Below are 17,449 nucleotides of genomic sequence, written 5' to 3'. Positions count from 1 at the left end.
GATGAAGGCTCGAGTCAGTATGTTCGTAAATAATGTGTAATTGTTATTGTCAGGCTCGCGTTTTGCCCTCAAATAACCCGGGTTATCTACAGATGGAGGATGTGTTTACGGTGTTTGCATGCGACCACTGCAGGGATCGTTTACAATAATTGCAAAAATGATGTGATTATGTCATGTATGTCATGTGTTCACAAATGTAGGTTTAAAATGGTGATAACTAGACATTACCGTCCTCCGCTGTTGTCCTCCAGGTTTCCAGCGCATCGCTCTACCCCCTCCTATCCCAGAGATGCTGTCCAGTCTGCGGACAGTTCTGCGGCCCGCTCTCTCTCTCAGAGCCGGGACCGGGCTAACCAGAGCCGGACTCAGCAACCACCAAACACCCGCGCTGGCATCCCCCGGCCCCCGACTCGCCTCAGAGCCGCCTCTCTTCATGCTGGTGCAGCGGTGTAACCTGGGCACACACCCGCTGAAGGAGCCCGTGGAGCCTCTCAACTCACCCCGGGGGGCCAAGGAATTTATTTATAGCCTTCATCCGACTGAGCGTACCTGTCTGCTGCGGGAGCTGCACAAGTTCGAGTCCATAGCCATTGCTCAAGGTAGGTGATGTGCAAGAGTACAAGGAGCAGTAACATTTGAAGTTGGTCAGCACATCACATCACATCACATCACTGTGTGGGCACTGAAAGAGAAAACTGTTTGGCCATTTTTTTCATTATAAATTGATTTGACCTGCAATTTTGGATTGACATGAACGTTGTGCATTTAATTCTGCATATAAATCATGTCATTAATATATTGAACAACATAGAGAATCATCACAAAGAGCTTAATTGGAAAATGCTCAATTGAAATCATTTATAATGATGATTACAATGGTTTATGCATCATAGCAGGTCATATTTAGCCCTATTACTCACCACTGCATCACAAGATACAATATGACAAGCTGTTAACCCTGGGGTTATAAAATCTTATATCAGACTAATTATCAATGACAGAGGCTGCATGTGTTGTTCCAAGCTACAGCATCAGAGCTTTGAAAAGATGAACAAACTTTTATGTCTCTAAGTGTAACGTCTACCTAAGAGACACAGTTGGAAGGATCCTGTTAAAGCCTAATTTTACTATAAACATCATAGTTCCACTGTGAGGGACAGCTAACCCCCAAGTGCTGTTTTGCCACTGACCCTGACCTCTGACCTCCATGTGTGCATCCATCAGCAGGGATCAATAAAATAACATTACTGTAGCTGTTATTTCCACTTCTATCGTCCAATATTTCTGACAAAAACTGTTCAAAAGATGCTCGGGTAGGTTCCAGCCACCGAGATGCTGAAAAAGAATAAATCCGTAATAAACAAGAGTGAATATTGGAATGAAATAACTACCTGCTGAAGTTATTCGAGCACCCAGTAGATACAAGTTTATTGTAGGTTAATTTTGGTTCTTCTATTTTTTTTTAAAAAAATTTTGGGGAGAGTTGAATAACATAGTTGGTTATATTCATATTAATATTTACAGTTTAATTTAGAGGCCTGTTTTGGCATTCCTGTACTATAAACCCATCATGTTATAGTTAAAAAGACTGAGTGTGTGAACACATATACTGTAATTTTGGCATTATTTCTGCTACAACATCTAATCTGATCTTTAAGTTACTCTCGTAAAAAGTTTGAGTGCATTCATGAGCTGAATCAAAGAATTAAATTACGGGAGTATGAGAGCATGGTAGATGTTCCACATTTGGAAAGAGATAAAGAGAGAGAGAGAGAGAGAGAAATGGGTCGATCAATATCGAGGCATACGAGAGAACAGGGAGAGAGTGGGGAAGAAGATGAGTGATGGTGATGAAGAGGCTTTACAGCATATGAGGCCCTCTGGGAATACGCTGCTGTGAACTCTTCTCACCCGTAATATTCCTCTTTAGCAGTCAAGAGCAAAGACTATGCTATACTTAAAAATAGATTCACATAATTTATTACAAATTGATTTGTATGAACACTAGAAGAAAATGCTATTTCAAGCCATAAAAAAAACAAATCTCAACTGAAAATTTAATCAATGCTCTTTTATTGTGTCATAAAAATATTGATATAGAAATCAGATCCAGTGAGATCTGATCTAGGACTGCAGATAGAAGATGAAGCACTGTTGATTTCTTCCTGCGTTGCTGTGGGGAAGTTTACAGTGGAGCCTTGTTTACTCTTGTGTCTCATGATAGCTACATCTTTCCCATCTTGTGGGACTTGCTGCGGGGGAAGCTCCAAATATTTCCTGCTTCAGAAAAGCTGAGTCAAAGTGAAAATAGTCTCTTTTATTTTATGTATCTCATTCCACTTTCACTGTGCACCAAGCTGCTGTAAAAGCATGTAGCAATAGAGTGCTGAATGTTAAACATGTATGCATCTGTTGCTATGAATAGTGACGTGTTCGAACTGTTTCTTCTCAGGCTGTGAGTAACAAGTAACAAGTACGTGAATAAATCACAGCACAGATTGACAGTGTTAATATACGCATGCTTCTGACACTGTGGCTCTAAATGTTTAATCTGTAGATCAAATGCTGAATCTAAAAGGTCAGAGCAGATTTCAACCTGTCATCTTATCAGAGGAGGTTTTTGTCGGAAAACTCCATCTGATGCATCAAAAATGTAAATATAATGCCATAGCAGTCAGTCGCCTCTCTCCATGTACGCTATGACAGGCCAGTTCGATTTCTGCTGACAGATAACTTGATGATACTTAAGTTTGACAGTGTCGTCTAACCGTGACTTTGGTCATTAGATGAGCAGGTAAACATCAGTGCAGTTTCATTGACAAGATCTTCACATGTTTCATTTTTGCAGCTTTGATGATTATTACTTAAGCAGATTAGACATGCTATTTTCTAGGAACCACATTTTCTGCCTGAGTGCCCAGAGGAAATTACTTTATTGAAAAAAACCCAGAGTTTGTACGATTACCTGATTTGATACACCGCTGTCGTCTTTATTGCCGTTCTCTATCTTGACTCAGGGGAATTGACACAGAAATGGTTTCATGATGGAGACCAGCTGACCCATCTTCACCGTGAGATGTCTCATGCTCACGGCTGCTAATAGCACATCATTATTTTCCTGTCGGATGTGACTTGACTGCATCCTGACCACAGGCTACGAGCCTTTCTCTGTGTGCCACAAATACCCTGCAATATCAACACTGAGCAAACAGCGCTAAATCCCACATAAGCCTCATGATGGATGTTTTATACAGCACTGAGGCTGCTAAATGAAAGGTGTTGCACTTATCTTGGACCACAGTGGTCTTGGGCTTAATGGCTGGAGAACCATGGTTAAATAATAATGTGATCATTAAAAATTTAACAGCAATGTTGTTTCATGTTTTGGTATTTTACTTGCACAATTGATGTGATTGTTGCAGAATACCATTAAATAATAATCATTAAAGCTTCCTTTGAATTCAAAACCACCATGAATGACTCAGCTGACAATGAGAGAATAATGTGAGCGAGTGTATAAAGGTGACTATACATAGAGGACGGCTAATTTCCTCTGCTCTCACCTATGGGGCCTGCCTGGCTAGAGCTTACTGACATTGTCACCTTCATGCTATAAAAACCTTCAGGGATTCTCTTACCAACTGTATATGCAGGCTGCAGAGAAGCTGAATCAGTGATTGCTGGACTGGTCGACTCACTCTCTCACTGACTTGCTGACGGAGAGATTGACCTTTTTTGACAGGCTTATCAACCTCCATCATTAATAACCTCCCTATAGCCCGCAGGACGCTTGAAGCAGAACCCTTATTTTCTTGTTGTTTATATGCAGGTTGGTTGAGCGGTGAAGATGCTGGCTGAATCTCACTCACAATATCCGAGCGCAGGGAGGGTCCTCTAGTTTAATAGAGTGTACTGCAGTATTTGCACGCTGGTCTTGTTTACTGAAGGCACCACCTTCATTCCAGTCTGTGCTCTGAAATGTTGGTTTTACACTTTATAAAGTTGAGGGGAACTGCAGTGTTAGGAGATGATTCACTGAAGGTTAATTACTACCAGTGACCCATTTCAAAGGACACATCTTCATCTGACTCATTGTTGATATTAAAATATTGATTAGTGAAACTTTAAGCTAGTAGAGACATAAAGATGAGTCATCAAGCACTCTTTGTGGATCAGAGAGTAGATCTGGGAATATTTTGCTAACATTACCACCTTTTCCAAAATTAAAACATCACTCACCATTCATGATACTTAATCTGAGATTAATTTTACTTTTAAAATGTTATGTTCTAATGTCAAACAAATGTCTCCATGTATTTTTTATGGTGGCTGAAACTACTTGCATGCTGCTTAATGAAGCATGCATCTTATTTCAAGTCACTAATCACAGTATCGTGGTGCAATACATTTTTATTTAGATTTTCTGGTGAAATAATGTAATGTTGCCAAACCCATCTTACATCAGTGAAATGTAAGAGTGGACAGCTGTTTCCTTGACTTCCTTCTTTCCTTTTGTTGTACATTTTTGCATGGTTTTTTCTTGTTGACAAGTTAGAAAATGTTTTAAAAGACATATTTATTGCGCATTTTAGGGGCAGAGGGTTTTCTCTCAAGGACTGGTAGAAGTTTGATGAGAAAGGAGCAGTTTTTCATGAAGGTCACACATGAATGGCAGGAATTGAGGCTGCTCTCTCTTATATCAGTGCATCCCATTCTCATAGAAGTGAGAGAAGAGAAGTTTGAAAGCAAGCAGGGAAGAAGACAGAGGTGAAGTGCGAACACAGACACTCAGGGCAGTTGAAGACAAAGAGATTTGGATGTGAGCAGTTAACAGACAGGAAGGGTTGAAGGGGAGAGAAGTCAGAACAATGAGGGAGCTGCACTGTAATAACCAGGGAATGTACAAGGTGACTCAGACTTACTTAACAAGAACGCTGATACAAATTGTATTGCTCTGGGACAGAGACGGCGAACAAAAGTTAACATTGAGAGGTGTTTCAAAGACATGAAATTAAGATCCTGCACGACAAATATTGCAATTTTTTTTAATGAAGTTGAATTTTTTCTGATTGATAAGAAAGTCTTCATGGCCATATTGAAGAATAAAACATATCTAGATTAACCTTTTTTCACAATGGTGACCACCACAGTTAAAGTGTGGCTCTTAATGAGTTCCCATTGTCATATTTGAGTTCTCACTAATTGCACTGTCAGAGACCAGGCATTAATGCTTCACTTCAGTGATTATTACACAGTCCTTTCAGGGTGACAAAATGTCTGGTTGAGGAAAAAATTTAAAATTTGAAATAACTAAACATATAACTGGGACTGGAGTATTCATTTTAAATGAGCTGAAAAATGAGAAACGATTAATGGTTAAGTCGAGCAAAATGAGAGAATGCTCTGATTATTATGTGAGTCTCGCTGTGGGTGTTTAATAATGAAAGTGAAAATAAAGAAGCTAAACTAATAACAACTCATAACATTCTGCAAAAACCACTGCTGAAAAAGTTCTTAATGAGTCTGTATTATCAAGAATAAGTGCTGATGTATGTACATAATATACTGTATTTGTGTGCTGGAAAACCCATTTTGCATACCTCTGCGTATGTAAAAGTAATTATGTTCACTTTATAAAAACTCAGCACTCACATTCATGTAAATTGGGGTTAATGTACAGAGAAGGAAGCAAATATTTGGAGTGGGCATGGAGGAGAGATGCATCAGATATACTAATAAACATCCAGAAATCCTTCTCTTTCATCTGGACCTCTGTGATCATCAGCGTTCAGTCATCCGCTATACTAACATGGCTTTCATGCTGCCTGCTGGTGATGTGGGAGAAGACTGGATAGAGGCAATTTCCCATCATGGCTCAGTGGATGAAGAGGCACTGTAGAGGCTGGAGAGTATTAACTGAAGATGTAAAAGAGGGGAGAGGGCAGCATAGGAAGGGAGACGTCTAAATGAATTTGTTGCACTTTCCTACCCATATTATATTGGTCTGAAAGGGTTTTTCTGAATCTCTTCTTGAACTATGAATGCTTCAGATTCAGTCTGCACTCTTGAAGCTTCACGTTAATCTGATTCAAAGGTAGACTTATATTCTAAATATTTTATATCCTCAACATATTGCTCTCACGGTGCTTGATGATATTTTATTCCACCTTTTGTGTTGAAAGGAGAAGCCGTAACCTCTGACAGGCGTTCCAATTATAGCTTCCTCTCAAGGAACAGGACAGCACCTTTTCATTTCTCCTTCCTGCATCAGCTCATACACTATTATTGTCATGCTAATTCACACACATAATGGTGTGAATTAGCATGGTTATAATTAACCTGCTGTGACCCACACAAATACAAAGTGACTCACATCAATCTCCTTAAAACAAAGTAGACACATCAGCAATACTGAACATTGCAGGTCACTGTCATAAAGTAATTTGCATTCAGAAAAGACACCATTCATCACAGAGAGTGTGTGTGTTTATTGAGTGCAGTTCACTGCCAACAACGGAGTTGCCGTGATTGGTGACTAATCAGTGTCAGTGTGCCAAGTAGATTCAATGCAGTTCTTCACTGTGCACTTTTCTAAATTGCAGTGTCGAGCTTACAGTTTTTGTGTTTTTTTTACCCCCAAAATGAGGTGATATCTGTCACCAATTGATGAAAGAAACACAAGCAGGGTGGTGAATGCTGACACAACTGGCACATTTTCAGAATAATCACTTATTTGAAATCACATGGATTATTGAGATTTGAATACTTGAAATACCTTTTTGACAGAAACATTCCACCACTCATTTTTGAGAGCTCTGGGCTGTGTTTGTCAAACTAGTATTTTTAAGGTCAATAATGGACCTTAAAATGTAATGTTTTTAGACATTTCACAAGCAAGTGTGACCATGACCCTGAAGTTGAGGACCACTGTAGTGTTTTTGTTTGAAGAGAAAAGGTCAGTTACGTCATTATTGGTGCAAAAAAATAGAAATCTTTTCAGCAGTAAAGTTGTTTTTCCCTAGCTGGAGTCTTTGTGAGGGAACAAATCAAGGCCAAGTTTAAAAAACAAAAAATATAATAAATAGAGATCTGTCTGTAAGATTGTCTGCCAATTGCCAATCTGGCACCAATTACAATAATATAATTCATAGGATATGAAAGTGACAAAGAAAATCACTGTGTATGTCTCATCTTTCTTGTGAAACCTAGACAGATGGAACAAGTCAGGAATCAAATTATGCCAGCACCACAGAAGCTCAGGTAATATTATGCACAGCAGGATGTGTTTGATATTCAAGGTGGTGTTTGTTTTTGTGAGCCTGTCCATTCGATCACGAGGTCATGAGCTTCAGAGCATAAGAGATCGGGATGGATCATTTTCTTTTTTTACATGGGACAATGTGACCTCAACACACTCACTTTTTATTAACTCCTTTAAGTTTTCTCTTTTATCTCTTTTGTTGTGTTGTTTCCTCTCTTTCCATCCCTCCCTCACAGACTCATGAGATGTACCGCAACACGCACACATAGATACCTGCCTGTTTTCTCCTTGGTCTGCACCTGGGCCTTTTAACAGCTTTTGTAACTGACTTTGCTATACCATCACTACGGCTGCTGATTTCACTGCAGCCCCACAAGACTAATTCAGCATTTCATAGTGAATATTAAGGTTAATAGCTCTCTACAGGTCTGTATTTGTTGCTTAGTACTGTATTAATTAAGGTCTTATTATGGTATTATGCATGATTAAGGTCCACTCCAACTGATACAGTCATGGTTGGTGCTGGACCAGTGCAGTGCCCACTTTTTAAATTCAGCACACATAAAAGCATGTGCTTCTTGTGCTGACCTGAGACTACAGCTTGTGCAGCAAACAAACAAAGTAGCACATGTAGTTTACCAGCAGCATGATAAACATTGAGACTCGTGGCTGAATCAATATGAAAACAACACTGCATTGAATTTAAAAACACAATGCTGTTACTTTATTTTCATGTGTCTTACATGCTGGTAAGGATGCCTTTTCCCTGGAACATCATTATATCGTGTGCAGCATTCGGCTGCATATTTCGGATGCCTTTTAAATGGTCTCACTGCTTGAAACATTAAAACGTTAGCTGGAGACTGAATTTTCAACCAACTTATGTCTTATTTTAGTGTGAGCATTAGCTCATTGCTGTGGGCTACAACTACTGTATATGTAATTCTGCCATACTTAGCATTGTAAACTGCAAATGTGCCATGCTGGAATGGAAATATTGAGGTGTAAATTCAATCTCCAAGGATCAATGCAGTGCTATGAGGCAAATTTGGCTTACTGACTCTATAATAGCATCATAGAATACAGATTCACTGTCTAAGATCAGAATTTGATCCATTTAGTCCAGTAAGTCAGCCAACTCAGCCAGGAAAGTCTTGCAGGACTCTATTGCGCTTACACTATGGGATTGGATTTAATAAACCATTAAAAGCAAATGAGCAGAAGTTATGCAGAGATTAAGCAAACTGATTAGAACTCATCCTCAACCAGCAGCTTTCTCATTGCTCCTGCCATTCTACCTGCTGCTCTTCATCCACTTAGACAAATTCATTATAGTTTGTGGCACCGTCACACTTTCTAGGCAATGTTCTCAACCATTAGCCTCTATGCTCGGGAACATGCAGCGTGCCAGCAAAGCCAAATAGAGCACGGCAAATCATAAACGTGAACGTGATCCCACACTAAATAGCGGCCAGGGTGTCAGTAAAGCATGGCTTGTGCACTCCTGCACAGCCCTGTAAAGAGGTCTAATTGGCAACAATAAGTGAAAACACCTGTGCACATGTTTTGTGTGTACCGTTAGTGTCCAGAGGCTTTTGGAGGATAGAAGTGGTTGCTTTTCAGACACCACTGGCATGGAATGAGTGTGGGATCAAATTATCAAATTATTAGAGGGTGCTATTATTGATTTTAACCAATGTGTGGTCTGCCATATAGTACACTCTATCTTTGTTAGTGTTACCAAAGTGCAGGTGAAGTCACTATGGACTGTCACTGTGAGTTGTTTTAAACACAGCCCCACTACCCAATTAAAAGTATCTCCCTTTTCCCACTTGAGTTTGCCCTTTGTTCCTTCTGGCAGAGTGCCTGCTGTGACACAGATAGGAAACAACACTACTTCCTACTTTTCATCCCCTGTGGTTTGCTATTTGTCAGGGGGATGTTTCAAGGATTTGAGGGTGGTTTTTTGTCTGTTTTCTTTGGGTTTTTTTCATGCCCTCCACAGCTGCTTTTAGGCGCTAGGGGAATAGGTTGGTATATTTAATGGTCTACCTGCCATACACAGCTCTCTGAAAAATGATACTTTGCTGAATTCTAACAACATATTTAGGCTTCAGTTTGTGTAGTGTTGCGTTCCAGTGCTTTTTTTGTTTTTCTTTTCACAGGTATATACTGTGCGGCTATTCTTGTATATCTTTGGAGCTACTCATTAATTTCTCTCAGTGGATAAAGTATTTAAGTTTTGATGTGACATTCAGAAATCCTCCAGCAAACGTATGAGGGATGGGTAAAGGCCGGCAGGTAGAACCGAAAAAACAGAAATAAATGAGCTTTCCTTCAAATTAGCTTTTATATGTAAAACACAAACTTCAGATGAATTTTTTTCTAAACTTCATGAGAGTGGTGGTTGCCTCTAAGAAAAATAGATAGAGAAAACATTGCTTTTCATTATGTGCTCAAATATTTTAGGGTTTTTTTGGTACAAAATCAGATCGCCCTTTGAAGGACAAATGTATTCAACTTCAAATTCTCAAAACTAGACAGCTACAAAAAGTTCTTCTTTCCTTCCACTGTCATTGCTCCCATTTCATGTTTACTAATGACTGTCTGCCCATCCTGACTCACATTCTCTATGCCGTGTAATTTCCTCTTTTCTCTCTCATAAATCATAGGACAATAGCAAGGTGCTGTGCAGTTGATGAATGATTCTAGCCTTCTATTGTTCCTGTTCTGCTGAACTCTATTGATCTCAGACACACATGCTCTGTCTAGAATACAAGAATGTGCGTGCACAAAAAATGTAAATGCAGTAAGGTGACATTGATTCATACAGATAAACACATGTTCATACACTTACACACCATGCCCCTTCACACAACAGTCTGTTGTATCAAAACCACACTCAGTTAATGAGAATCCCTTCCCCGTGTGGAGGCGTACAACTCAAAAATCAATAAAATCCTGAGAAACAAGGAGGCTGGTATTCAGACCAGATCAGGCATTACAGCACCTCCACAGGGTTGTGCAGAGGTTGTAACCTGCCTTCAACGCTGTATCCAGTTCTCTTTATGCATCCAGCCTAAACGCACTACTTCCATTCAAATGAATGGGAGCACTGGTGATTTAACCGCAATGCCTGGTCTGGTGTGAATTTAGTTTGAGTCTGCATTTGCTAGATAAAGGCTAAGTCACACACAAACACACATAATTTGTAAGCTGCAGTACAATGAAAAATGCCTCTTCAAATGTTCCTGTGTCTGCTCCTGTAACACCGACACCTGAAATGCAGTACAGTCTTATTGCCTCTATTTGTCATTTTTATTGAGGCGAAACAAACTCAGAATGAGCTGACAGGTATTCATTCATCACCATTGAGTTTTGCTCAGAGAAAACTTGGCTTTTGTGTTCCTTTACAGACTTATCTTCGATTTCCAAAAGTCTATTCACATGTCAATCTAATACTGTAGCCTGTTGTGCCAGCACTGAGAGGCAAAGTCTGGAATGATACATTTGTCAAGGCAAAACAAAGACAAGAAAGGACAAAGGACTTTTCACCTTAAAGAAAACTTTTCTGCATCATTTAGACCCACAGGTTAAATTTAAAGCTCATTAAAATTCAACAGCTTTAGATGAGTCTCTAAAGTAAACCTGGCTGGGAGTCATACAGTATGGAGAAACTGAAAGCAACTTTCAATGAGAGGTTTTTCGACTGATCCTTTTACAGTAAGTGCCATCTGGCTTTCTGAATAGGGAATATAGAGTTTCACCATTCACCAATAGCGGCAGAGTAGCATACAGACTGTCAGATAAAGCACACCAATGCTCAGATGCAGAAGTGCAATATTAGACAGTAAGACCGGACTTTCTAGGTGGTGCATTAACATAATGATTTCTTAATTAGTGTCCAATTGCAGCACATATACAGCCTGGTTCTTCTAATGGAGAGATTGTTAAAGGATGTGTTACAGCCATTTTTGAATGCTGGGTATAACTGCTTCAGAGGCATGATCTAGCTGACAGGGCAATTAACAGTTCAAACGTGTTCCCAAAATGGTGAGAGATCCTTTTTTTCTGTTTATCTGTAAACACAGATGCCAGATGTCTGCTGTTCATGTGGCTGCTTTGGCATTTAATCATGCTTGCAGTTAGCTACTTATCATAGGCCATTACATTGTTTCACCACTCCTGTCTGGTGAAAATGAATTCTCCCAAGAAAGCAGCTGTGTTGGGATTTAAGACAGCATGCATGCAATCAATACTTGAGAACAGAGGAGTTGTGGGACCGATAGACAGCCATGTCGGCTATTACAGTCTTAATAAATGTCTGGATTGGGAGAGAAAAATCTCTAAGAGATTCTCTTGTTAATGGATTTTTTCATGTGACCAGCAATGAGGCAGTGACTCAGCTGCCTTTTCGTTTGGTCTTATTATTTTTAAATGATTAGAAAATCTAGCAGTAACAAGCTTCTGATTTTTGGGCTGCAAATTATACATTTTGTAATTTCTTTCTTGTCAGAGTTTGACAGATCATAATTATTTATCAGGTTGATCACAGGCTTGCATCACTCAACATGGTGCAACCACAGAGTCTACAGTCTGGTACATAGTTAGGTGAGCAACTACAAGTAAACAACAAACATTTTAATTCATTTTTACCACTCTGTGTCTCTGACAAAATGACCGGTTTATACACAAGATTTCTAGAGTTTTTATAACCTTTTTATTTTGTCAGAAAATCACAATCAAACCAAGTGTGGATCAAGGAATAATTCAGATTCAACACAGAATAAATTTGACTTCTTTTGTCTGAAGAAACAACAACAGCATGGGTTAATGTTAATAGATCATTTTCATCATATTAATGTTTAACTTTCCATCTGCAGCCTTTATGTTTGATAGTCTACATAAACCCAGACTTGTCATTTTTTGTCAAAAGAAACCATGGAGTGTATTTTAGTTTTCCTTTTAATCAAGCAGCAACTGATTCCATGTATCCCTTTAGATTAGATGTTTATCAGCCCAACAGTGTAGTAAAATTTGATTACAATAACGACTTACAGTGATTATGAAAATCCAAGAATGCCAAGTTGATGTGTCCATGAGGAGTAGCTCATCCAAACAAACAGGTTTTTTTTTGTTTTTTTACAGTTTGAGACTGGATATCTTTTTTGTGTGTGTTTCACTGGTTAGATATTACATAAAACGGCACAAAAACTCTCACCTCAGTGAATGACTAATTTGACTGACCTTCACTAGTTATATGTACTGTAGGATTCAGCCAGACACTGGTTTGAGCTCATTGGGAAACTACATAAACATGTTTCCTACACATCTTAAAGATATTGCATTGCTGGAAGAAGTTAGGTCACATTAATATTTTTTGCAGTCACTGTTCAGCAACAGGTGTGACACACCTCCAGTTGGTTGTAATACCAAAAACGCTCATTATGGTGGTTGGCAGTAGACAGTATGTGCAGGAAAGAGTTGCAAGGTGACCAAAATTATTTTCTCTTGGAATATAGGGACAAAACACATTTTCAAATATCCAAAGAGTTTTCAAAAAATTCAACCTGGGCATTTCCTGCTATGGTTTATCAAAATATCTGCCCTTAAAAAAAGCACATTCTGATTCATCTTTGCCCTCTGTATGATACCAGTGTTTAGTGACAGATACTTACAGATATAAGTCTTATATGACAGCTGAGAATAATTCTGGATGAGCTGTTTGGAGGAAAGCTGCAGTGTTAAAGACCTTGTTGGCTCACCGATGAGCACAGGAGGATCATTGAAAGCCATTAATCACCCCGTTATACAACGGCTGAGTGAGTGATGAGGGGGAGGAAATTAGTTCTCTTACTTTATTGTTGAAGCGATATATCTTCCCTGGTGAAGATCTCTATCTATGCCAGTTTGCTCCTTGCATTTATAGTTGGATTGCACTTGATTTTGTAGCTGTGAGGATTCTCCAAAATCTGTGAAATAAGATAATACCTTGAACAGTGCCCATGGAGAAAGTCGGTATAGGCAATATTTCATCATGTAATCACCTCTGATGGTGAACATACTGCATGTTGTTATATGTCTGTGTGTGTGTGTGTGTGTGTGTGTGTGTGTGTGTGTGTGTGTGTGTGTGTGTGTGTGTGTGTGTGTGTGTGTGTGTGAGTGTGAGTGAATGTGTCAGCAGTATTTTTTCTGTACTGAGGAAAGGGCCCCTACTGAAATGAACAATTGTTCATTGTGTCAGCAATATGAGACCAAGGCTAAACTGAAGACTGTAACCCCGGGTCTAGACAGGAATCGTGAGCAGCACGTCAGAAGAGCAGCAGCGGTCTGCCTGTGTCGACACTGGAGGCGTTCAGGTACAGTATTGGGCGTAGCTCACCTGCGTGTCGAAAGCACTCAGAACCCAATACAAGATTGAAGTGACACACGTAAAACAGAGGAAAAAAGTTTTGAAGCATAAATGAACGTTTCACAGTGCGTTTTCACCCCGAGCGCAAGCCTTCACGGAGCAGGTGCAGGCTGCTGCATAGATTAAAATGAGAGCAGATCAGTTGCGTGTGACGTGCATATGGAAAATGTGTCTGACACACTTGCTGTTTAGGAGTAATGTGACACTGAGTCCGGAAGGAAAGGAGAGAAGGATGGAGAGGAAGATGGAAATGGGTGTAGAATGCAACTAAAAACCTCCACCTATTTACCTACATAAACTAACCTATAATGTAATGGCAAACTCAAAATGTATTCATGATGAAAAAAAAAATAGAAATATCTTTTTATAGTAGCTGGTCATATCCTGGAGTTGATATTTGGCAGTAATGGCTTTCCACCGAGAAAGCAAATTTGAATTTGGGCTGTGTGTGTGTGTGTGTGTGTGTGTGTGTGTGTGTGTGTGTGTGTGTGTGTGTGTGTGTGTGTGTGTGTGTGTGTGTGTGTGTGTGTGTGTGTGTGTGTGTGTGTCTAGGTGCAGAGAAGTGGAGAAACCTGTAACTCATTCATTACTATGTAACATTTTCACTGCCCTCAGTGAATCAAATCCAATTTCACCGAACCTGCAAATGAAATACTGTCTTCTACCAGTGTGATTATCTGTTGTTTTACAACAGGCCCTCCTGGTACTTCCAACCCTTATTTTATTCAGTGACCTCTCGTCTCAGATAGATGTTTCATCTCTTTAACTTCACAGTGTCCTTCAAACTTGAGTATCAGGATGCAAATTGATGCAGTAAAGTCATTATATTTTCATCCATTTATTGTCAGATGGTGATATCACCTGAAAAGGTAGAAATGAAATGTCTCTCAAACCTTGTATCCCTTCCTCCCTTTCTACACACTCCAATTATAATCAGTGTGCTGGCAGTCCTCCTCCGAGGCCTGATTGGCAGCACATTCATCATTTTTCTGACGTCATTCTTGTCCTTATCCATGTTGCACTCAGGGGAGGTGACAACAAGGGAGAAGCTCTTTTCTCCTCTTCCTCACTCCTTTCTCTGACTCCCTTTCGTCTCCTTTGACCCATCACCATAATTTATACTCTTTTTTCCCCCCTTTCCCTCATTCTTGCTGCCTTTTATTCTGATTTTCTCTCCGTGGGTCTAAAAGGTCCTGACTAATGCCTTGCCATTTAAGAACTGCGTGACATTTATGCTGACTTTTCCCCTCCATAGAAAAGAAGGCCAGAGAATATATAGATGCCTTATAATACGATTTATTCTTCTCTTCTTTTTCAGGGCAGCTGGAAATTGCACCACCAACTCGAGCACAGTTAAGATATGGTAAGAAGTCTTTTAAGTTGTGCTTTTTTATTTTGTAATCATTCTTGATATGTTTGTTTGTGCATTTTGTTACATTTTGTTAATGTAGAGGTTCATGTGATTTGAAAAATGCTCATAAATCCTGTGTCAAGACAGCCTGGATTGACATCCCTCATTTAATTGTCAATCAACCAACCAGGGAGACTAATGAACAGTCAGTCTGAATTATCACTAATGAGCAGGATGCTGTGGTTCATCATTGATAATTTGTCTCCAGTGGAAATGAAAAACACCATATAAAGCTGGCTGATAGGATTATATGTGATTTTCCTTTTGTTTTACCTAATGTTTCAAACGGATTAAAAAGCAAACTATGGCATCAAAGACAGAAAACAGTGAAATCTAAAGTACAAGACAATTTATTCACAATATAGAGAGAGGTTTGAGAAGATAATGAGCTTTAAAAAACACAATACAAATCCTGTCATTTCACAGGAAACAAAGTTCACATTATTCAACTCTTCCATAATGCTGTGCCACAGCACGACACAAATACAAATATACTGTCAAAGAAAATTAACACTGTACATATCAAGGACATACTGCTTGTACTACACCTTCTGCACATTACCATACACTGTCTGAACAACTTAGGGACTTTATAATTTTGTGTATTCAGAGATCGGTAGCTCTAATCGTTTAGCAGATCCTCATTTTCTTCCACTGATGCAGTTTATAGTCTTCCTGCGGTCAATATATACAATCAATTTAATATAATGCAAAATATTGGACATAAACAGATATGAAAGAAACAATTAACACAACAGAAACAAATATAAAAGAAATGAAATGTAAAATGCAGCAACAAATTAGATTATTGCTGACTAGTACAACCAGGAAAAGATAAAAGACAGGCCCAAACAATGATTTAAAACACACATAGTGCTTTTTACATGTGTAATATTTTCGATGTGATTGAATTTCAATCTGAAGAGGCTCTGTATAGAACAAGGTCACCACTAATGTATGTTATCCACCTGCACACATGAACACACGCACAGTGAATGCTCCTGCAGGCACACTTCACTCTGTGGTGCTCAGTTACTGACATGACCTCACATTTCTGCACCCTCTCCTCCTCACGCTGAGAGGTTAGAGAGCCTGCTGCTAACAGAGCGCTCTTTTTTAGCAGGCAAAGACAGAGACATCATGTTAGAAATCTCCGTTTCTCTTGTTCTTATGAAATGCTGATTTTCCTGCTTGGGTGCCACAGTAAAGATAACAATGCAGAGAGAATCTTTAAAGGAAACATCTACTCAGCAGGCTGCCACAGGAACAACAGCACATGATTTGTGAACATGATTTTCCTCAACACAGAAAGTCTTTGTCTTGTGTGTATTGCTGCACCGTTCATCTTCTCCTGGGAGTTACATGTTGATGACTCCTATGGAAAAGATTTCTTGACTTTTGAATACTGAGAAACAGTCTACTGTTATGTGAGTCATAATCGTATGACCTCAAATATCTTGAAATAAGCTGATTGGTTACACTAAGTGGAGGGAAATGTGCTTGAAGTTGTGTTTCTAACAAACTGTCTTTACCATCTAACAGTGTAGACACCCAATCACTTAAGTCAGCAGAGTTCATTAGGTGAAAGTTCATCAGTTTTTATGTGGACATCATTGAATAATCATTAAGTATTGTTTATCAGTTAAAGAAGACAAAAAATGCTTGATTAGCCTCAGAAAAATAAAAACTGTCACAGTATGTCTAAGCCCGGTGGATACTAGACAGACAAATGAACAAAAAGGTCTTACAAAAAGATTCCAGACGATGATATTGCCTGAAAAGATGTCAAGGTTGTTAGAATTCACTCTTGAGTTCTAGTTTTTATTTTTATTTCAGCGTGCATTTTAAGATCAAGAAGGCTTCTGGTGTAACATTAAAGTAAAGCCTGTGTTTAAGTTATGAGTCAGCAGTCGATTTGTGCATTGACCGTGATTTTCACTTTGCACTGAAAAAGAACTACGGCAGAATAATGGCTTTTGAAAAAGTGATGACTGGTGTTGAGCAGCGATTATTTTGTGAGAAAACTCTTTGCTGCAGATCAGTTACTTGGACTATAAACTATAAACTGAACTGAACTTCATCTAGAATAGAATAAACTTTTCTGGGGCTGCTGGTGACATTTAAATTCACCTTCACATTACCAGAGTATATTGCCTTGTACAGTATGTCTTGTACACACACACACACAACACAACACAATACACACAGTGTGTCTATTTATGCATGTAAAAGGACAGTCTGATTGCCTTTTTGGCCTGGAAATGGAGCTGTTTCATATTTATGACACAATCCACACAAAAAATAGTCTACACTATAATGAGCTTCATTTTACTCACAAGATGAAATGTATTACAGTTCAGGAGAA

The 17,449-nt window shown here is 39.1% G+C and overlaps 1 protein-coding gene across 1 annotated transcript in view; it reads left to right on the top strand.

Annotated features, from left to right (window-relative positions):
- The window catches only part of tmem65 (transmembrane protein 65), a 34,029-nt gene that overhangs the window by 252 nt on the left and 16,328 nt on the right, over window positions 1-17,449 (top strand). Inside the window, exons 2-3 of the mRNA XM_062422856.1 lie at window positions 252-599; window positions 14,992-15,036. Of these exons, the coding sequence (XP_062278840.1) occupies window positions 290-599; window positions 14,992-15,036 (355 nt within the window). The 5' untranslated portion in view covers window positions 252-289. The remainder of the gene's footprint in view (window positions 1-251; window positions 600-14,991; window positions 15,037-17,449) is intronic.

The sequence above is a fragment of the Scomber scombrus genome, chromosome 7 (genome assembly GCF_963691925.1).
Source record: "Scomber scombrus chromosome 7, fScoSco1.1, whole genome shotgun sequence".
Lineage (NCBI taxonomy): Eukaryota > Metazoa > Chordata > Actinopteri > Scombriformes > Scombridae > Scomber > Scomber scombrus.
The sequence above is the reverse complement of the archived record's forward strand: the minus strand, read 5'-3'. Positions and strand labels throughout refer to the sequence as shown.